The 21221-nt window shown below is 53.3% G+C and overlaps 2 protein-coding genes across 3 annotated transcripts in view; one reads left to right on the top strand and one right to left on the bottom strand.

Annotated features, from left to right (window-relative positions):
- The window catches only part of SETD3 (SET domain containing 3, actin N3(tau)-histidine methyltransferase), a 56158-nt gene extending 54271 nt beyond the window's left edge, over nucleotides 1–1887 (bottom strand). Inside the window, exon 1 of the mRNA XM_004584534.3 lies at nucleotides 1714–1887. The gene's annotated coding sequence lies outside the window, so the exon portion shown is untranslated. The remainder of the gene's footprint in view (nucleotides 1–1713) is intronic.
- A 453-nt stretch (nucleotides 1888–2340) lies between these two features.
- CCNK (cyclin K) lies at nucleotides 2341–20415 on the top strand. 2 transcript variants are annotated; one of them, XM_058655412.1, is made up of 11 exons: nucleotides 2341–2460; nucleotides 7045–7293; nucleotides 8366–8447; nucleotides 9429–9560; nucleotides 12597–12702; nucleotides 13806–13863; nucleotides 14562–14731; nucleotides 15029–15327; nucleotides 15878–15911; nucleotides 17930–18001; nucleotides 19671–20415. In XM_058655412.1, exons 2-11 carry the CDS (start codon nucleotides 7097–7099, stop codon nucleotides 20294–20296), a joined length of 1776 nt encoding a protein of 591 aa, XP_058511395.1. In that variant the 5' UTR covers nucleotides 2341–2460; nucleotides 7045–7096; the 3' UTR covers nucleotides 20297–20415. The 2 variants fall into 2 exon arrangements, with proteins under 2 accessions (XP_058511395.1, XP_058511394.1); XM_058655411.1 differs by lacking the exon at nucleotides 2341–2460 and adding an exon at nucleotides 2614–2748.
- The last annotated feature ends 806 nt before the right edge of the window (nucleotides 20416–21221 follow it).

The following is a 21221-nucleotide window of genomic DNA, read 5'->3' as shown; positions in this document are numbered from 1 at the left end:
GCTCCAGAAGACAAACCTCCCGGAGAAAGGCACTGATCAAATTCAACCAGAAAAGATACAGTACCCACTGCTGGTTACATCCCTAAAAGCTACTTCAGATTAGTGACCAAAAAATAGAAACAATGTAAACATTTAAGAAGCTTGCAAAGCCTCCATCTCCCCAAGACACCTAGCCCAAAGGCACAACCCTGGCGGCAACAGGACTGGCACTCACTACCCGCAAACCCTCTGCTCTAACCTCCTCACACTTGTCTGGAAGTGAGAGGGTGCATTTTAAGAGGTGCTGGCAACCATTTATCAAGAGCTCCCAAAACAAAAGGGGTCTTGCGGTGGCTGACCTTGCGCATGGAAAACTAGCTACGAGGTCCCTCTCCGCTGGCTTCTAAAGCAAATGTTTAATCACCCTTTCAAGTGTGACCCAAATGTGCACGACATGGAAGGGAATTGCAACAGCAGGGCTTCTGACGGTCCCGCGGTGTTCTTGCCGAGGCGTGGAGAACAGAAACTCACTTCCCTGGCAGGCATCAACTCCAGGACTACGAGAGGGAGGACGGAGCCGAGAAAGGCTCAAAACCCGAGCAGTCCGGGGTGCCAAAAGGGTCATTCCGTCGCTGCTGGAGAAGCTGCTGGAGAACGTGGCCTTGCAAACAGCTCTCTTAGGCGAGAAAAACTCCTCAGCAAATCGCTGGAATGTCACCAAAACATCAATTACCAGCCGCCCCTGGGACTAATTTGGTGACGGAGGACTCCACGCATGGCAGCCCGCATAAACACAGCGTGGCAGGGCCCAGCAATCCTTGGCGCACACACGTCAACGGCGCACAGCAAAGCTGCTTCAATGTTGCTATAGGCCATTCACTTTAAAACAAAACAAAACAAACAAACGAAAAATATCTCCACCAAAGTTCCGTTTTCAAATACCGCTAGGGTCAATTCTGAAGGCGGAGGAGAGAGCTCTGGGGCACCAGATAAAATCCACTGCCCAGCGGCCGCCTCGAGTTCGAGCGAACGAGTCCACCCGTGGGTGCCCAGGGCCAAGCTCACCCACGGCGGTGCCTAGAGGCATAAGCCACGCGCCAGCACACTTCGGAAGTCACCCCCTCGCTGGGGACGAGGCAGGGGCCGCGCCTGACCACGGCTGCGGCCAAGGGGCTGCGGCGGGGCGAGGCCCGCGCCCTCGGCCGCTCCGTTCCGCCGCTGGGAGCAAGAGCTGAGAACCGGGACGGCCTTCTCGGGCCCCGGGCGGGGGGCGGTATCTGCCCCCGGAGTCGGGGGTCGGGGCGCGTGGGAAACGGTGACCTATTTTCCAGACGGTCCCCCTGTCCACACGGCCAAGGGGCCCGGAGGCTTCCCGGGGCCCCGAGCGTTGGGCCGGGAGACACCGAACCACCCAGCCCGGCCTGGGCCGGCAGGAAACCAGAGCGCGCCGCCGCCCGCACAGCCCGGGGGTCGGGGCGCCGCTGCACCTGCCGCCGAGCTCGGGGAACCGGGGCGCGCCCGGCCCGCGGAGCTCTGGTCAGAAGCCCAGAGGCGCCCTCCGGCCCCGCTCGCGACCCCGGCGTCCTCGGGCCCACCGAGCCCGGGGCCCGCGCGGGCCGGAGCTGGGCAAGGGGCACCGGACGGGAAGCCAGACCGCCTCGCAGCGCTCGGGGGCGGAGGACGCCAGCGGACTCCCCCGCCCGCACACGAGGAGACACCACCGTCAGCACTCACCTGCCGCCTTTCCCCTTCCGTGCAGCGGGGATACCACACCGAGGCTGGGCCCGCACCGTCCGCCTCAACCAACCCCCCGGGCGGCGGCGGCGGCGGCGGCCGGACGAGAGGGGCGGGACGGCGGCCTGAGACGGCCCCGCCACCGCGGCCCAACCCGGCTCCGCCCGCCCCCGGGCCCCGCCCCCGGGCCCGCCCCCGGGCCGGCGCCGCTGCCGCTCATTGGCCCGCGTCTCGCACGCCTGGGCGCGGCACCGCCCCGCCTCCCGGCCCACAGCTCCGCCCGGGGTCCTCCAGGGCCATGGGGCTGGTGGCTCCCGAGGGCCAGAGCGGCCGGATCAGCCGCCACCAGCCCCGCGGCCGCCATTGGCTGGACTTGACCCACGCCACAGCTCTGATTGGACAACTGGCACCCCGGACCCCGCCTTCCCGTCCGCGTTCCGTTAGCACGTTCGGTTGCTCCCGAATTCCCTTTCGCCGCGAGGGGCGTGGCCAGCGGCCTGGGCGCTTTGGCTGGCCCCTCCCCCTGCACGCAGCTGCCACTCACCTCAGGCGTGGAGGAGGAGGGCGCACCGCGGCTCCTTCCTGCTCCGAGTCCTAATTTCTTCTGATTGGCTGACAGGCACCTCCCGTCGCTCACCTATCGTCACAAGACGCAGCGCGATGACGTACGGCCCACGGCATTGCGCATTCAAGATGGCCGCCAGCGGCAAGGAGAGACGTAGCTAAGAGGCCTGCCTGAGGCGAGAGGTAAGGTACCCACCGACCGCCGCTGCCCCTGGCGGCTCCCGCGGGCCCGGGGCGCCTGCCCCCACTTGCTGGTGGAGTCCCTCGTGCCGTGCACGCTGGCGTCCGTGGGCGCCGGGTGAGGGGCCGGCGCGGGCTTCCTGGCAGGTGGGAACCGGGGCCGGCCGCGCAGGCGCAGACGCCACGTCCGCGCTGGGCAGGTGGCTCGCAGCCCGCACCCCGGGCCGGTCGGGCAGGCGGGGATGCCGAGGGAATGGCACAGGCGCGTCCGAACACCTTCGTCTGGGGAAGGTGGGTCGGCTTGTGGTTACGGAAGTTGTTCTTTGGTCCGTTCCTGAGAAATGGGCCGTAGGTCCAGCGCTTTTCTCTGTGGACTGTTCCGTGCTCCAGTAACGCTTCCTGTACTTGAATTGCCAGTTAAACGGAGCTTCCCCTAAATTCCCTGAGGTTAGGAACGACTTAGAACGCTCACTTTAGGGTGGCATTTGGCAAACTGTCCTCGTAAGAGTGGGTGGACGATGGGAGTGCTGGTGTCGGTATCGTGTTTTTGCCTGTAAATATCATAAGCCAGGGTTATTTCATTTTTTTCAGTGTTTACCTTTAGTGTCTGATTTTTAGAGTCCCCCTCCCCGTTTTCTATCATTTTGATTGCAACGAAGCACTGTTAAAGCATGTTAGTTGATTCTTGCATTAAGTCATATTTCCTACGTGTTGCGTTTTCTACCATAAGCGATGAAGAATCATTTGCATCATTAATAAGGTTGTTAAGTTTTAAGTACTCTTTCTTTGACGTTAAATGTCATAAAGAAAAAAGAATAATTGTTCCCGGTTTTGGACTATGGAATGAGCTAGCTTGGTGGTTTGAGAGATTGGAACCAGGGCGTATGCTGAATGAGAGAAAGATGAAAGCTGGGTGAGGACAAAGAAGTTCTAGGTAGTTACAGAGATTATAAAGCCATCATATGGGGCTGACTCCTAACTCCTGTTTGAGCGCAGTTGAAGTTAGGGAGCACGGAAAAAAATGTAAACACATTGTTCACAGGCTGGAAGGAATGCTAACTAGAGTGATGATTTACCGAAAAATATTAACAATAATAACACAAATGTCTGGGACAGCTTGAGTTTTCTCAGTGGTGCCTCTTGGTGCTGGAATTTATTGACTTTTAAGATTCTGATTAAGTGGACGGGAGTTGTAAATATGTTGGAAAGGAGAGCTGGCCCCTCAAACCCGTGGCACCTCAGGAAACAGTCATGTGATGTGAGGCACTTTCCTCTGTTGGACTCAGCTAGATGTGGAGGAGAGATTGCTGGACAGAAGTGAGCCCACAGAGGCTTCTGTCACAGTGGACTTGATAAATGCATTTGGGCGAGGTATCCATTCCTAGTACCCAACCCATAGCATGTGCATGGGTTAATGTCTTCCTGAAAGAACACCAGATTTACAAGGTGGGGGGGACCCTCACATCTCCACAGAAGTCATGAGTGTTTCCCATGTGGAAGAACTGACCTGACAACAAATGCTTCTCGGTTCTCAGGCTGCTTTGCGGAGGTGAGCTGGTTTCTATTGCGGGAAAGCGGTGCCTGGATCTGCAGACAGGCTGCACCTACCTTGGTTGGCTGTGTGGATCACGCAGGGTGCTTCAGGCACAATCCAGCGGACATGCAGTGTTCTCCGCTCCGTCAGCTGCAGAGGTCTTACTAACAGGATTGTTTTCCCCATTTTGATTGCCAGTGTTTAGAGAAGGCTTGAAGCCCCTTCTGAGAAAATGCTTCCCTCCGCCCCCCATGGAGAATAGAAAGGAATGTAAAAACACTTGTGTTAGCAGAGCAGCCATTAGCTAAGGAGACCTTAAAAGGAGTCAGAGGGTTTTTAAAGGTGGATTTCACTCATCAGTGACTTGGTGCCATCTGTATAGCAGATGTAGGGAAGGAAGCGGACAGGCAAAGATCAGCAGATCAGTGCAATGATGAGGTGAGTCCTGCGCCTGCTACTCAGCAGTGATGTGGGGGCCCCTTTGTAACTAACATCCAGTTCTTGAGAGTGGCTGTTACTGCTCTCAGCAGTGAGGTAGGCTGCTTTGTAACTAGTATCTAGTTCTTTTTTTTTTTTTTTTTTTAAAGATTTTATTATCATTGGAAAGCCAGATATACACAGAGGAGGAGAGACAGAGAGGAAGATCTTCCATCCGATGATTCACTCCCCAAGTGAGCCGCAACGGGCCGATACACGCTGATCCGAAGCCGGGAACCAGGAACCTGTTCCAGGTCTCCCACGCGGGTGCAGGGTCCCAAAGCTTTGGGCCGTCCTCGACTGCTCTCCCAGGCCACAAGCAGAGAGCTGGATGGGAAGTGGAGCTGCCAGGATTAGAACCGGCGCCCATATGGGATCCCGGGGCGTTTAAGGCGAGGACTTTAGCCGCTAGGCCACGCCGCCGGGCCCAAGTATCTAGTTCTTGAGAGCAGCCCAATGAAGGTTAGGAGTTTGGTGATAAGAGAGGCAGAAGAATTGATTATGATTAGTGTCCCGCTATTGCTTCTCCCTGCACAGTGTTAAGTGCCTTGGCTCTTCCATTCTGGAAAGGGTGGTCGTCGTGATGCTGACACCCCGTGTCAGGATGCGCCCTTACAGGGAGATTGTCGGTTTGTGAAGCTCAGAAATCTTAGTAAGTTTGCACAGTAACCACAATCTTCTTATGAGAAGATTTGTAGCTTCACAGTCTAGTGAAAAAATTATTGAAAAAGAACAAGGAGTAGGATTATGAAAATGAAGCAAGGATTTTTCCAGGAACATGAATGATTTAGAGGAATGTTTCTGTTCTGTTTGGTTTGTTCATTGTCATGGATTGTTCACCACTCCTTGCTTATCAGTAGAGTTGGGCTGGGACACCAGGGACTTGAATGTGTTAAGTTATATCTATATCTGTGTCCAACTTTCACTTCTCAGAGAAAGAACTCCCCCCCCCCCCTTTTTGTGTGTGTTTGTTTGCTTGGAAATAGAGTTACAGAGAAAGAGGAAAAGAGACCTCTTCCATAGGCTCATCCAGCCCCAGATGGCCAGGGCTGAGCAGGCTGAAGCCTGGCACTCCAGGGAGTGGAGTAGCTAGGACACGAGCTGGAGCCCTTATGGGATGCACACGTCGCAGGTTTTCGTTTGTAACAGCAGCCTCAGGAGCTTCATTTCAAGGTTAACTATCTTACTGTACTTTTTTATCATCCCTGGCCCTTTCCCCCTCCGACTGGCACATTTGGCCTCTAATGAGGAACAAAACCTACCCTCTGTTGTTCGCAGTCTGACTTGCCTGCTGATCTATACAGCCTGTTCATTCCTTCCCTACCCCACTGATGTGAAAGCTTTGTGTGTGTAGTACAGATGTTTCTATGACGCCTAAGAATTATGTAGATAAGCCATTCATTTGGTGTATACAGGTCAATGGCCTTTTGTTGTTGTTTGTTTTGTTTGAAAAGCAGGCTAGAGCCATGGTATATAGCTTGTGAAGCCTTTGCCTGCTCTGCTGCCACCCCATATGGCCGCCAGTTTGAGTCCTTGCTGCTCCACTTGTAATGTTACACCTATATGGGCGACTGGAAGGATTCCAGGCTCCAGCCTTGGAACTGGCCAAGCCTCAGTGGTTGCAGTCATTTGAAGAATGAACCAACAGATAGAAGATATCTCTCTCTGTCTCTTCTCTCTGTAAATCTGCTTTTCACATAGAAATAAATCTTTAAAAAAAAAAAAGCAAGAAAGGAGCTCTGTGGCCTCTTGCAGAACCCTTCGCTGTCCTCCTTACCTGTGCCAGCAGTCTCTGGGTGAGACTGGCATTTTCTTGCCTGAATGAGAAACAGGAAAAAGATGAGAGCGAGGGCGGTGCTAGGGAGTTCCGCGCAGGGGTCTGCCCCTTCCCCCAGTAGTTAAACCCATATCTCATTCGTGTGTCTCACTTCAGCAATCTGTCCCCCATTTTGAAGGTTTTGCCAAGTGCCCAAGTAAAACCAAGTTAAAAGAGGGAGAATGTGATGGGGTGCTGTATCATTTTGGAGCAGAAGTCTTAAAAGTGGATTCCGACTGCCCCACTTCCCACCCAGCTCCCTGCCTGTGGCCTGGGAAAGCAGCAGAGATGGCCCAAAGCCTTGGGACCCTGCACCCCCATGGGAGACCCCCCAAAGAACTTCCTGACTCCTGGCTTCCAGACATTCCCTGCCCTTGCTGTGGAGGGCATTTGGGGAGTGAACCAGTGAATGGAAGCTCTCTGTCACTCCTTCTATCTCTGTAACTCTGCCTTTCAAATAAAAACAAATCTTTACGAAGAATTTACTTGCTATAGATTTACTGACTGTCCAGGTGCTGCTTGTGTTTGCCATAAGACCAGAAGAAATAACTTTATGGCCATCCGTGGCCACTGCAGTGGAAATACTCTCGCTAGCAGGACTCACGGTGTGGCTGAGCTTGGCTTTGGAGGTTAGCCTGAGCTGCGTGCTAACGGGTGCTGTTGTTGCTGTGGCAGGTTCGACCCCCCATCAGGTACAGTCCGTGATCACAGAAGCAGCTTAGTGTGGCACCCCTCCCAGCCTTGCTGCCTTTTCTCTTAGGAGTTGAACGTCTTCAGAGAGCCTCTTGGAAAGAGCAAGTATACGTCGATAAATGAAGGAGAATAAAGAAAATTCAAGCCCTTCAGTAACTTCAGCAAACCTGGACCACACAAAACCATGTTGGTACTGGGATAAGAAAGACTTGGCTCATACACCCTCCCAACTCGAAGGACTCGATCCAGCCACCGAGGCCCGGTACCGCCGAGAAGGGGCCCGGTTCATCTTTGACGTGGGCACGCGTCTGGGACTGTATCCTGATCTCCCTGCCATCTCTGCAGATGGCTCCCCCGCCCACCGAGAATAAGTAGTACACGCGCAGGTTTCCCTACCAGGCCACTCCTTAGATGACTTATTTCCAGTGTGTTTTCTGATTTCCCTGTCTCTTCATGGGTTTGTCCTTTAATATGTAGAATGTGCAGGTAACCACCCAGGAGAAAAACAGCCCCTTTAAGATCACATTGGCCCGGGCATTGTCCATGGCCTTTAAGAAGCAGCTTAGGACATGTTGAATGTCAGCACACTGGGGTTCAAGTCTTTGCCCTTCCCAGTTCCAGCTTTGTGCCACCACACGGCCTGGGTGGCAGCAGGTTGTGGCTCAAGTGCTTGGTTCCCTGACTCCCACCTTCAGCCTGGCCCAGACTGGCTATTGGCAGCATTTGGGGAACAAGCAGGTGGAAGAAAACTAACAATCTCTCTCTCCCTTTCCCTTCTTGTCACTCCCTCCCTCTTTCTCCCTCCCTTCCTCATCCGCTTTCCTGACCTCATACCCCCTCACTTTCTCTCCTGGACCCTCCCTCCTGCCCCAGCCTTTCAAATAGAAACAAAGAAGTAACTTTTAAAAATCACAGTTGGAGGCCAGCATTGCGTCATAGCTTTCTACATTGGTACCCCAAGTGAGAGTGAGTTTGAGTACCAAGTCCTAGCTGCTTCGGTTCCAGTCCACCTCTGTTAATGTCCCTGGGAAATTGATGGAAATGGCCGAAGAAGGCCGCTGCCACCCACATGAGACACCTTGTCTGTTCGCTGTAGCCTGTCCTGCTCCAGCTGATGTGAGTGTATGGGAGTAGGTGCAAATGGAAGATATCCCCTCGCTCGCTCTCTCTCTGCCTGCCTCTCAGATGGCATCTACAGATCACAGTGGTAGTGCTTCTGAGGGCTTATTCCAGCGAAGACTTTGCTGCTGACATTGCGTCCGCCTGCTTTGCTCTTGGTCATGCTTGCTTTACCCATCCTTGTGTTGTTGCTTCTCTTTATTGTTTTCTGCATTTAACTAAAGAAAAACTGTACGAGTTACAGCTAAAATCCTTAACCAGAAGAACAGACACTATGACACCCTGGCAACTGGAATAATTTATTTTCATCGCTTCTATATGTTTCATTCCTTCAAGCAATTCCCAAGATATGTAAGTGTTTACATTTTACTGTTAACCCTACCACATGTTATTGATTCCACAGCGTTTGGTGGGCTGATTGTGCCATTTGTATTATATTTTCCAGAAGTATTGCTTTTGGTATGATGTATTCTATATAAGTATATAAACAAAAATATGCTCAAACTTGGGTGTTTTTTCCAATTAATTGTGTTCTGATCTAGACAACATATTGTATTTTGTGTGAAAATTTACTTCCTTGTTAATTTTCCCAAAATAAATTTGGGATTGCAATTGCGATCCAGCAAAGAAAGCAAGGGGAAGCACACATTGTGTGTACCCTGCCACCAGTCACTGCCCAGTCACTCCTTGAACTGGGAGACCAGGGAGAGTGCTGAGAGGCGGTCCCAGGAGGAAGTTCAGCCTTGGGCGCCATGTAGAGGTGGGCTCAGGCAGCCGGCCAACGGAAACCAGCCCCAACCGGCAGGGGAAGCCAGGAGCCAGCCTGTCAGGGTGTTGCTGCCTGGTCTCAGAAGGCACCTGCCCTGTCCTGTGGGGAGCTAGCTCTCAGCTGGGCCTTTCGGGAGACTCATGCCTACCATTGAGGGGCTGACCCCGCAAAGGCCCGACTCGCCAAAGCATTTGGGGGGACACAAGTGTAGCAAAGAGGCAAGAAAGGTGGGAGGTGGACACGGGAGGGTTTGCAGATGTGCACTTCCTTGGGCGGCTCCTTTTCCCACATACAGCTTCTTGTTTCAGAGAGGTAGGTCTCGAATTTAAAGGAAAGCTCATTTCTGTGACTGCCCCTTTTTGGCATTTTCTGCAGAAAGTTATATGTTAAATTTATGAAGTCAGATTTGTGAGATGAGGAGGGTGTGTGTGCAGTCTGTCCCCTGTGGACCAGCACATGGGTGAAGGAGAAAGCACATGGTAGAACAGGAGGGCTGCTTGATCCTGTGGCCAAAACTGCATGGTCTTCGGCAACAAACAGCAAGGGCTTTTATCTCCCTCCAGGTGACCGGAGCGTGTTGTCTATTTTTGGCTGGAAAAGTAGAAGAAACGCCAAAAAAATGTAAAGATATCATCAAAACAGCACGGAGTTTATTAAATGATGTCCAGTTTGGTCAGTTTGGAGATGATCCAAAGGTAGGAACATCAAAGCACAGGTGCCTGGCTTTTTAAGAGGAGCGAGTGTAGCGCGGCCTGCTCTTGGCACTCCAGCTGTGCCAGCAGGGTGTCAGTGGCACTGGTGGGCCGGCATGCACATCCTCCCTTGCCCCCTTGCCCCCAGTGCCACCCCTCTCAGCATCCGCAGCAAGGGGTCCTGCTTCAGGCTGACTTCTGTGCCACCAGCGTGGGTAAAACATGATGCCTGGAACTGCTGGTGGTCAAAGTAGCCATTCTGTCCCCTTGCCAGACTGATGCCAGTGTGAGCAAATATTGCTAAATAGTTGTACACAAATTTTTGTTGCATTGTAAAAGTGCCACTGTGAGGGACCGTGGCATTTTCCCAATTCTGTGCCTGTGTAGCACCTACTGTTCATCCTTCATAGCACTGCAGTAGCTTGCTCTTTTTTTTTAAGACTTGTTAATCAACTAAGTAAGATGATTAAAAATTAATTTAAAAAATATATTTAGGAAGTAAAACAAAAAAAAAGACTTGTTCATTTTTATTTGAAAGGTAGGTTTTACAGAAAGAGAAGGAGAGATAGAGATCTTCCATCTGCTGATTCACTCTCCAAAAGGCAATAACAACCAAAGCTGAGCAGATCTGAAGCCAGGAGCCAAGAGCTGGGAGCTTCTTGTCTCCCACATGGGTCCAGGGGCCCAAGGCCTTGGGCTGTCCTCTGCTTTCCCAGGCCACATGAGAGAGGTCAGAAGTGGAGAGCCAGGCCACTAACATGGACTCGGTATGAATGTTAATGCCAGCTGCACCACCATGCCTGACACAAGACTCCATTTGATCAAGTTACCATTTGATGTTTAAGAAATAATTACTTCGGGCCCGGCAGCATGGCCTAGCGGCTAAAGTCCTCACCTTGAAAGCCCCGGGATCCCATATGGGTGCCGGTTCTAATCCTGGCAGCTCCACTTCCCATCCAGCTCCCTGCTTGTGGTCTGGGAAAGCAGTTGAGGACGGCCCAATGCATTGGGACACTGCACCCGCGTGGGAGACCCGGAAGAGGTTCCAGGTTCCCGGCTTCGGATCAGCGTGTATCGGCCCGTTGCGGCTCACTTGGGGAGTGAATCATCGGATGGAAGATCTTCCTCTCTGTCTCTCCTCCTCTGTGTATATCTGGCTGTAATAAAATGAATAAATCTTTAAAAAATAATAATAATAATTACTTCAATGACTCAGCTGTGAGCACCATGAGAGTAGGACTGTGCCTGATCTGTGCTGGATGGAGTGTCGCATGCATATCAGAGTATGAGCTATGACCAGCGCTTTTAAGGATCATCTTGCCCAGCTGTGAGGCAGTCTGCCCAAGACGCTTCTTTGAGGCCTGCCTGAGTCTGCAGGGGACCTGCGAGCACCTCCCCTTTGTTTTGGAAGACCATGTAGAAATTTCAAAGATTTCTTAAAGCAGTAAGGAAACTAGGTTAGGAAACCTTGGTCTCTAGTCTGCACCATGCTTGAGAGTGACAGCCTGCTAGCTGTGCATCTGCTTGCCCCTGGGCTCCTGCAGGCCCATTCTCCAATGGCAGGCAAGCTCCCCATGCTTCTCCCCCATGCTTCTCCCCCATGGTTGTCCAATGGCAGGCAAGCTCCCCATGCTTCTCCCCCATGGTTGTCCAATGGCGGGCAAGCTCCCCATGCTTCTCCCCCATGGTTGTCCAATGGCGGGCAAGCTCCCCATGCTTCTCCCCCATGGTTGTCCAATGGCAGGCAAGCTCCCCGTGGTTCTCCCCTGCAGACTGTCTTTCAGTGCTAGGTGGGACAGCCTTGCAGCTGATCTCAAGAGATCCCTGTTATGGAACATGAGCTAGTTAGTGTGATCAGAGAGAACACTGCATTTACAAAAGCAGCAATAAAATATCCAGAGACGACCCTTGTGAAAACTGGCAGGTTTCTTTGAAATTAAAGGATTGACAAGATACTAATAAATTTTTAATAGGAAGATGAAATGTAGTTAAATGTCTTCATTTTACTTGATTGTTCTGTGAATTTAGCAAGTTCCCAATCAATAGCAAAATAGTTATTTCTTTGGAATAATATTTAGTAAAATGATACCAAAGTTCAAACTGTGATAGAACAAGAATCCTACAAAAACAGAAAACTTTCTGGGGCCTGACATGATAGTCTAGTGGATAAATCCTCACCTTCCATGCCTAGGATCCCATATGGGCACCAATTTGTATCCCGGCTGCTCCACTTCCCATCTCTCCCTGCTTGTGGCCTGGGAAAGCAGTAGAGGATGACCCGAAAGCCCTGCTACCCTGTACCCACATGGGAGACCCAGAAGAAGCTCCTGGCTTCAGATCAGCTCGGCTCAGCTCCAACCATAGGCAACCAGTTGGACAGTGAAACAGTGGACGGAAGATCTTTTTCTCTGTATCTCCCTCTCTCTGTATATCTGCCTTTGCAATAAAATAAAATTAATCTTTAAAAAAAGAAAGAAAGAAAACTTTCTGAGGAGAGGGGAAGTGATGGAATAAACCATTCAGTCAAGTGTGTGCTCCCGTGCCCATGGGACCGCACACAGCACAGCTCAGAGTGACTTAGGTGCAGTGGTGGTGTGTTCCCATTCACACTCACACTCTCACCTGCTGCCTTCCTTGTTGAAGTCTCTTCATTGTTGAAGGTTTTCAATGAAATTCCTGAGGAATTGAAATTGTTTATGGGAATTTTGGAAGAACATTATCTATATAAAGTGGCAGTATGTTTTGTGAAGGGTGACTCACAAAGTAAAAAATACAAAGTAAAAAATTACTGGAAACAAAATTAATGCCTCTTCAAAATGTTACTAAGTTAACCCTCTAGTTACTCTTCCTATTTTGAGTTGTTTTTAGAATTTATCATTTTCCCTCTGCATTTTAACAGTCTGAGAAGGAGAGGAAAGAAAAAGATGAGAAAGCTTGCTAAAGTAGAACTGGCAGGGAGAGTGGGCACGCTGGCATTTTTCATGTAACTTGGAATCTGGGAGTGTGATTCCTGTCCCAGCGCTGATTACTCACTTTCAGGAAGAAGTGATGGTTCTGGAGAGAATCTTACTACAAACCATCAAGTTCGACCTGCAGGTGGAGCATCCGTACCAGTTCCTACTCAAGTATGCAAAACAGCTCAAAGGTAAGGGAGATGTTGTTAAAAGCACTTTTCATTCTGAAATCAAGTGTTTGCAATTTTGCATCTCCGAAGAAGAAGGAGTTCAGTGTATAAAGTCACGGGATGTAACTTGCCCAAACTACTCAGAATTATCATTGAATGATGTTTCCTGTCATCCAGTTGCCAAGTGATATGAGGCAGGAACATGAGTTAGGATGTTTTAAATAGATTACTGAGTCAGCCTTGGAGCCAGTCTCCCCGAGCGACGTGTCTGCATTGGCCATGTGTGAGCAGAGCAGGGTCTAGACCCACGTCATGCACTGATTTCTCCCAGGCCAGCGCTCTCTGCTACAGACTGAAATGTACTAAACTCACCAGAGCTTTTGGTTTGTTGTATTTTTGCTTTATGATTGTTTTAGGTGAGATGTCTGTTTTTTGAGTTGAAAAGCAGAGTGACAAAGAGAGAGGAAAATCTTGTATCTGCTGATTCACTCCCCTAATGGCCCCAACAACTAGGTGTGGGCCAGACTAAAGCCGGCAGTCAGACATGCCATCCTGGTCTTCCATCCTGGGTGCCCGGCAGTAGGCCACCTGCTGCCTTCCCAGCTGAATCTCAGGAAGCCGGGTCAGGAGCAGGGTAGTGGGCCCGGCACAACAGCTCAGTGGGTAAATCCTCAGTTTGCACGCAGGAGGATCCCACATGGGCTCCGGTTCATGTCCCAGCTGCTCCACTTCCCATCCAGCTCCCTGATTGTGACCTGGGAAAGCAGCTGACAATGGTCCAAGGCTTTGAGACCCTGCACCTGTGTGGGAGACCCGGAAGAAGCTCCTGGCTTCAGATCAGCTTAGCTCCGGCTATTGCAGCCACTTGCGGAGTAAACCAGTGAAGGGAAGATCTTTCTGTCTCTCCTCTCTGTAACTCTGCCTTTCCAATAAAAATAACATCTGTAAAAAAGAAGAGTCGCCAACCTTGGAACTGGCAACTAGTACGGGCTGCCGGCATCACATGCAGCAGTGTGACCCACTGTGTTCATGGCTGGCTCCACACCATAGTTTTTAAAATCTATTGCTTCTTGTGAATTCTTCCCTCCAAGACCAATTACCCTTTATTTTTTTCTCATTTGTAGGTGATAAAAACAAAATTCAGAAGTTGGTTCAGATGGCATGGACATTTGTGAATGACAGGTACTCATATTCAGTGTTGATTCAGTTGAAATAAGCAGAGGTTTTTAGGGTTCGTTAATCCTGAATTCCTCATTTATATCAGAGGAAGCTGACCTGCCCCTGTAGGAGGAACCAGCTGGTGGCCAGGCTGGCAACAGTGGTGGGTCACTTTTCCAGGAGGGTTTCTCCTTCCAGCCTCAGTGACACGGTGGTGAGAGAGAGAGAAAAAGAAAGAAAAGAAAACAAAACACTAGTTGTTCAGGAGCTTGGTGTGTGCTTGCTAAGGCCCCAGGATGTAGATGGGGTTGGAGGGAGCATGGGCGCAGGAGGCCTGGCGGTGTTGTTAGGTTGGGTTTGCTGCACCCCGAAGGCAGAGAAGTTGCCTTTGTATTAGGTTTGCACATGTTTGACCACCCCTAAGAATTGACTTGAAGAAACAGTTCAGTGGCTATTGTTTCAACAGATGTAAAGCATTGTCATTTGTATTGTATGACATAGATTTTTAATTTGTTGGAAGTGTTGTATTTTTTAAGAAATAGCCTAGTGCCTGTGTTTAAAATAACCTTGGTACCTTTAGAAGGCAGAAGACTTCTCTAGAATACGTGAGTTATGTGGGTGAAGAATAAACAAGGTAGCAGGTGATGGAGTCGCCACGTCTTGGTGATTTGGAGCATTCGTTGAGCTCGTGCAGCTCGGTTAATGTGCTTCTTGTTCTGCAGCCTCTGCACCACCCTGTCACTGCAGTGGGAGCCGGAGATCATAGCAGTCGCAGTCATGTACCTCGCAGGACGTCTGTGCAAATTTGAAATCCAGGAGTGGACTTCGAAGCCCATGTACCGGAGGTGGTGGGAGCAGTTTGTTCAGGACGTCCCTGTGGACGTTCTGGAAGGTGTGTGGAGGTGTCCTCCCTCAAGCGCAGCTCCGCGGCCGAGTCTCTAGAAGCATGTGAAAGCAGTGTTTTCAGGGGTTCTTGAAATGAAAATTTCTGATATCTCACTATGTCACAGCATATAATTCTGGCGAGCTAGAAATGTCCAGAATGTCGTAGACAGCAGTTTATCTGTCCTGTGTGGGGCCTGCCTTACTGTCTGGTCCTTGTGAGAGAATGGTAGCTGATTTTTTTCCTCTGTGAAATTTTCTTTGTAATATGAATCTGTGGTAAGTGTCATTGCTGTCTGTCACTTAGACATCTGCCACCAGATCCTGGACCTTTACTCCCAAGGGAAACAGCAGATGCCTCATCACACCCCGCATCAGCTACAGCAGCCCCCAGCTCTTCAACCCGCACCGCAAGTGCCGCAAGTACAACAGTCGCAACCGTCCCAGGGCTCCGAACCCCCGCAGCCCCCACAGAAGGAGGCCCAGCCATCAGCACCACCGCCACCGCCGCCACAGCAGCAGCCGCAGCCACCTCCGCAGCAGGCACAGCAGCCCAAGAAGCCGTCTCCACAGCCTAGTCCTCCGCGACAGGTGAAGCGAGCCGTGGTGAGTGAGCTTCCAGGTAGCCACTGTGAATCCTGAAATCCAAACCGCTCTTTGCGTCTCCCCTCAACAGTTTCCTGTTGCTGACTTCATGACAGTGGGAAGCCCGAACCTGCTGTGCTCGCAGGACAGGCGGCCTCTGTGGGTGGACCAGGAGCGCTGGTCTGCCGTCTCTGGCCTCTGACAGGCTTGGAGACCTGTCGTGCGTTTGACCCTGTGTGATCCCAGCTGCTGTCTCTTCAGTCAGTGCCCCTCGTTAGTGTCCAGTGGCACAGGGCACTGGTAAGCTTCTAGAAGGAGCATAGCCCCGTCCCTCACGGAGCAGCCAGCTGGCAGAGGAAGGCTCTGCCCTCACACAGCCCCAGTGTCAGCGTATGAGAAAGAGGCCGCTGTGCTGTGTGTGGTGACTGCGGGAGGAAGCCTGAAGTGTCGTGGACGGCTCCGTGGAAGCAAGCAGGAAGATGGCCTGTTAGGTCCAGGCCAGCAGCAGCGTTCCTGTCTTGTCCGCCGAATGCCCGGATCTGCATTAACAGTGTCTCTCTTTCTGTGACAGGTGGTTTCTCCCAAAGAAGAGAGCAAAGCAGCAGGTAACTGCCCAGTCTGAGCTGTGTTCTCATGTCATTGAGGATCCCACGTTTGGCCTGTCTGCCAGGGAGAGTGCCCAGTCTTGTGTGCTTAGCGCGTCACCATAGATTTTTAGAGATCGCTTTGATGAAGAGTACCAACACAGAGACCATGACTGGCAGTAGAAATGTCTAGTAATTCATATAAAAGTACATTTAGGCATGCAGGAGGCGTGTCACCACAGAAGTGTAGTTCCAGCTCAGGAGAGCTGGGAGTTTAGGCGTGAGTTCAGCTGTCATAGTAGACAAAGGAGTGGGCTGTCCGAGGGCCCATGCTGCACACGACAGCAGTGCCATACAGCGGGTGGCCTGTGCCCATCCCAGCTGGGCCGGGGGACAGGCCTGCTGGCACTGCCGTCGGCGTGTTTTGGGTATTTGGGAGTTTTGTGTTGTTTTTAACCTTTGTACAAGCAGTGGTTATTAGAAATAAACAAGAAGAATGAGCAAAATCTGAAAACTTCCAGAACAGAAACCTGTCAGTCTGCCCTGACTGTAGAGCTCTGAAGGCATGCTGTTCGCTTCCACTTTCTTGTTGCTCAGCTCTTGTCCGTTAAGCTGCAGTGAGAGCTTCAGGTTAGGATAGCTGAGGAGGGTTCCCACCCTGTCTGGGGAACGGTTGGGGCAGGGGCTTGTTTTCAGCTGCAAGTTGACCTGAGTGTGAGACACAAGAACAGACTGCTGCAGCCAAGGGGCGGAGTGCATCTCTGTCCTCCACCCTGACGCCATAGCGGATGCTGGTCCTGGTCAGCTCCCAAAGGCCCGACTCCGAAACAGGCTGGATCCCTCCCGCTGGGTGTATAGTTCTACACGTAGCCATCGTGGGAGCGCAGCCAGACACATCCCAGCCTGCACGGGAATGGGGGCGAGCTTGCAGGCAGGTCCCGGGACCAGAATAGGAGGGCTGCGAGGTCTGGCTATGCTGTGCAGTAAGAGTTCATGGTCGTAGAGGACGGCTCACCATGCCATGATGCCTTCGGCCCAAGTCCAGCCGAAGGTTTGCAAGTCTTTGTGAGGAAAGAGAATGTACAGTATCTCCTTGAAACAGCTTCATCTTGCTGGCACGTGCAAGTTTTTGATTCACCAGGTTAGGTAATGAGTGCACCAATAACATTAGTTTCAGTCGGTTACACTTTTTCGTGTAATATACTCTACACTTGTATGTTGCTGCCTGAGCAGTGCTAGCGTTTGCAGCTTCAACTTGTGTGGCTGTGACGGGAGCCGAGGCAGGTGCCATGGGGACAGGACTGGGTGAGAAGGTGGCATGTGGAGGGCGCACTGGCTGAAGGGCAGTAGGGATGGGGCTGGGCAGTGAGGGCCCTGATTTCAGAGGCAGGGTAGATTCCAGCAGCAGACATGCCACTTAGAAGGAATTGGTCTCGGTCCAGAGTAGAGATGCCTGGGCCTTGGAGTCTGCTTGTCTTTGAGACAAAGGACGCCAAAGTAAAGTGGTCCATGGTGACAGAGGAGCCTCCCGTCGGAGTGCCGCTCGGCCCAGGGCTGGTGAGCTCCAGAAGGACCACAGCACACGGGCTCTTCTCATGGGGTCTGCATGCCTGCCACCTTCTGAAATGGACAGTCTGGGCAACCCAGCCTTGTCCTTGTGGATCCTGGTGACGGCCCGCCCCGCTAGCAGCGCTAGGCACTGTGCAGACCTCTGCCACCCCAGGCAAGGTGCAACTTAGGCATGCTGTGTGCTGGAAAGCTTCCCATCCCACTGCGCATGGCAAGGTGGAGGGTTCTGCAGGAGCACCCGAGGGCTCAGGGCCTTTCCCATGTGCTCTGTGCCAGTGAGGAGTCAGAGCTAAAGCCAGGGAACTGGGGCTCCACCACAGCCCCCAGTGTGGCCGGGCCTTCGAGGCCTCCCAGGCTCGCGCGGAGCTGTGCTCCACTCCTCTTGGTTCCCAGGGAAAGCTCAGACTGCACGTGTTTATCCACATGAAGAAGTAGGAGTCGAGTCTTAATTCGCCTTTTCTTTGTTTTAGAACCACCACCACCTAAAATCCCCAAAATGGAGACCGCTCACCCGCCATTGCCTCCAGCCCACCCGCCTCCAGGTACGTGTGCTTATAAGCGCCAGGCCGGCAGGGAGAACAGTCAGCTGAGGAGTGTTTTCTCCTAGTCCAAGCAGGGTCACACTGGGTGGCCAACTTTGGGCATTCCCAGCAGGCCCGCAGGGGCACTGACAGGCAGGAGCCAGCTTCCACCCAACTCCGCCTTGGTGCAGGCCAGCCTCAAGCAGGTGGGAGAGATGGGTCCTCCTAGAGGGGGTGCCTGAGCCTGCTGTGAAACTGCAGACTGTGCCCTTGGCTGTTGCGCGTGGATGTGGCCCCTGGGGATGAGTGCCTGTGACTGGCGTGTGCCCCTGGCTGTTGCGCATGGCTGTGGCCCCTGGGGATGAGTGCCCGTGGCTGGCGTGTGTCCCAGCTGAGATTTTCTTGGCTTGTCAAGCAGTCCCAGCAGTCAGGGCACTTGAAGGCTGCAGAGGCCTTGTTCTCCGCTCTGGGCCAGATCACAGCGCCAACCAGGCCCTGCTTTCAAGATGCTTGTGGCACTCAGGGAGCAAGGGCAGCTAAGGCCGGCAGAGACACCCAGGAGAGCAGCCTGGGGAGGCCGCCTTAGGTCGGCTCCCCAGTCCCAGGGCCTGCAGAGGGGGGCCAGGGGCTGTGTTTGGAGGCCCCTGGAGCACAGCTGGTGTCTGCCTCTGATGATGCAGGACAGATGAGGTGAGCAGGTTGAACTCGGCACACAGGAGCCGCAGGTCTGTGAAGCAGGGGATGGGGTGGCCGGAGACGGGGTGTTAGAGGGTGAGGAAGGCAGGCACCTGTGGTGCTCAGCGGTCAGCTCGGCGGGGAAGGCTAGGGGCAGTGTGGCCAGAGCAGAGCGTTGCCATCGGCGTCCCGAACGTGGGAAAGCTGGAGGGACAAGGAGGGGGCACGTCACCATGCTTTTTGGTGAGCTTGTAAGTACCAGTGCAGCTGGCCCAGGAGTCCTTCGAGTTGGGCACACCCTGCCTTGGAGCACAGGGGCACCCGTCTCTGTTGCAGGCTTGGAGCTCTTTCCCTGGCGCTGTCGAGAGCAGCCAGGGGAGGAGAGCTGCTGTGTCCACGCCAGTCTTGCCATCCCTTGGCGTCCCTCTAAGCAGAGGTGGCGCGCCTGTTGAGCCTTCCTCTCACTTGACAGACACGGAGGGTCTGGCTCCCTGGAGTGGCCCTCTGGCACTGCCTGGGGGATCACAGTCCAGAGCGTGTGGGAACAGACTGCAGTGGAGGGAGCCCATGCCCGGTCACCTCGAGGGCCCTGGGCACCAGTGACCTCCACGTGGGGGCGTGCCATGCGTGTGCATGCGGGCCCTTGACACTGCAGGGACAGTTAAACTCACTTCTCTGAGAAATGGCATGAATGAGTGCACTGGAAATGTTGACTTGTCTGCAGTGGGGCTGGAGCAGGGGTGGGGCTGAGGCTGCCTGTGGCTAGTGTGGAGGCCTGAGGGGGACCTAGGGTTGTACCTAGGGTACAGGGCCAGTGTGACAAGTGGAGACAGCAGTCCATGGGACACTGGCCCACAGCAGTGCGGTCTTCCCAACCCCTCTGAACACTGTCCTGGGAGTCCAGCCACCCGTTGCTGCTTGGGCCTGAGAGCTGCTGGGAACTCCTGCCCAGGGCCCATCAAGGCGGACAGGTGCACGGCCCCTAGCCAGGCCTTGACCCATTTCTCTTCCACAGACCGGAAGCCACCTCTTGCCACTGCCTTAGGCGACGCTGAGACATCAGGCCCCGTGGATACCAGCGACCTCCCCAAAGTCCAGCTTCCTCCTCCAACCCACCCAGCCTCTGTGCACCAGCCACCACCACTGCCCCACCGGCCACCACCCCCGCCCCCCTCCAGCTACATGACCGGGATGTCCACCACCAGCTCCTACATGTCTGGGGAAGGCTACCAGAGCCTGCAGTCCATGATGAAGACCGAGGGCCCCTCCTACGGCGCCCTGCCCCCTGCCTATGGCCCACCTGCCCACCTGCCCTACCACCCACATGTCTACCCCCCCAACCCGCCCCCGCCTCCTGTGCCTCCTCCCCCAGCCTCCTTCCCCCCACCCGCCATTCCGCCCCCAACTCCTAGCTACCCACCACCTCCCCCCACGTACAACCCTAACTTCCCACCCCCACCCCCACGCCTGCCCCCAGCTCACGCAGTCCCACCTCACCCTCCTCCAGGCTTGGGCCTGCCACCAGCTAGCTACCCCCCACCCGCTGTCCCCCCTGGCGGGCAGCCACCTGTGCCCCCACCCATTCCCCCTCCAGGTATGCCACCCGTCGGGGGGCTAGGACGAGCAGCCTGGTTGAGATAACCTGATGCCTTTTTCTTTCTCTTTTTTTAACCTCAGTTTTTTCTAATCAACTTGAAGATTAGTCTAGTGGGTAGCAGCAGGGTCCCTTGTGGGATGCTAGGCAATTGAGTAAAGGAAGGACAGGCCCTGATGGAATAGGGGTGGTCCCCTTGAGAAGGGACTGCGGCTGGAGCACGGCCAGGACAGCGCCTGTCCTCGCGTGGCGCCCAAGTCTTGCCTGCACCGGCTGCGCTCTACGAGTGACAATGTTCACCAGCCACATTGGCTCAATAAATAGGTTCCGGATGGAGTGCATTTCCTTCTAGAACTCAGTGCCTGTTTTCTGGAAACTCGGTTCTCAGTCCAGTTCCATCTGCGGTCAGCACACTCTCCTGTTTATAGATGTAGGCATCCTGCCTGTGTGGCCGTTGGGGTTTTGCCTTGGGGGGGGTGGCATTTTTTTCCTCAAGAAAGGGGCACCATGTACTTGGAGAGTAATGTGTTTACATCCAATCGCAGATTCTTTGAGTGTGAACATTAACAAACTGTGAATTCCATCTCAGTTACAAACTCCTTTAGTTATCCAAATAAAATCTGTTCTGAAACTAGTGCTTTGTTGGCAGTGGAAGGTGGGGCTCCTGCTTTCCCCAGCCGGCCCAGCTGACAGGCCTTTGTGGAAGCAACCCTGGCCCCTGGGGTAGGATGGACAGTCTCCAGCCCACAACCCGGCGTCGCACCTGGAAGCATGAGCCCAGGGCTTGCTTGAGAAGCTGTGGGTTTCCTGCCTGGTGCGTGTGTGCACCCTCGGGCAGGACTCGGCCCCTCCCCAGCAGAAAGCAGCACGCAGCCAGCCGCGAGGCGAGCCAGGAGGCCTTTATTTCTCTAGCTCATCAAAGTAGACACTATCACAACCAGGCCCAGTACTCCATTACTAAAATAGTTCAGA

This window comes from Ochotona princeps, chromosome 26 (genome assembly GCF_030435755.1).
Source record: "Ochotona princeps isolate mOchPri1 chromosome 26, mOchPri1.hap1, whole genome shotgun sequence".
Taxonomy (NCBI): domain Eukaryota; kingdom Metazoa; phylum Chordata; class Mammalia; order Lagomorpha; family Ochotonidae; genus Ochotona; species Ochotona princeps.
Note: the sequence above shows the minus strand (reverse complement) of the source record. Positions and strands in the feature narration are given on the sequence as shown.

Excerpts from the sequence above, each read along its gene's own strand:
- CCNK (XM_058655412.1), top strand. The coding sequence starts at position 7,097 with ATGAAGGAGAATAAAGAAAATTCAAGCCCTTCAGTAACTTCAGCAAAC. Across the intron at positions 8,448-9,428 it reads TCAAGCAATTCCCAAGATAT|GTGACCGGAGCGTGTTGTCT; the intron begins GTAAGTGTTTAC and ends ATCTCCCTCCAG. Across the intron at positions 12,703-13,805 it reads GTATGCAAAACAGCTCAAAG|GTGATAAAAACAAAATTCAG; the intron begins GTAAGGGAGATG and ends TCTCATTTGTAG.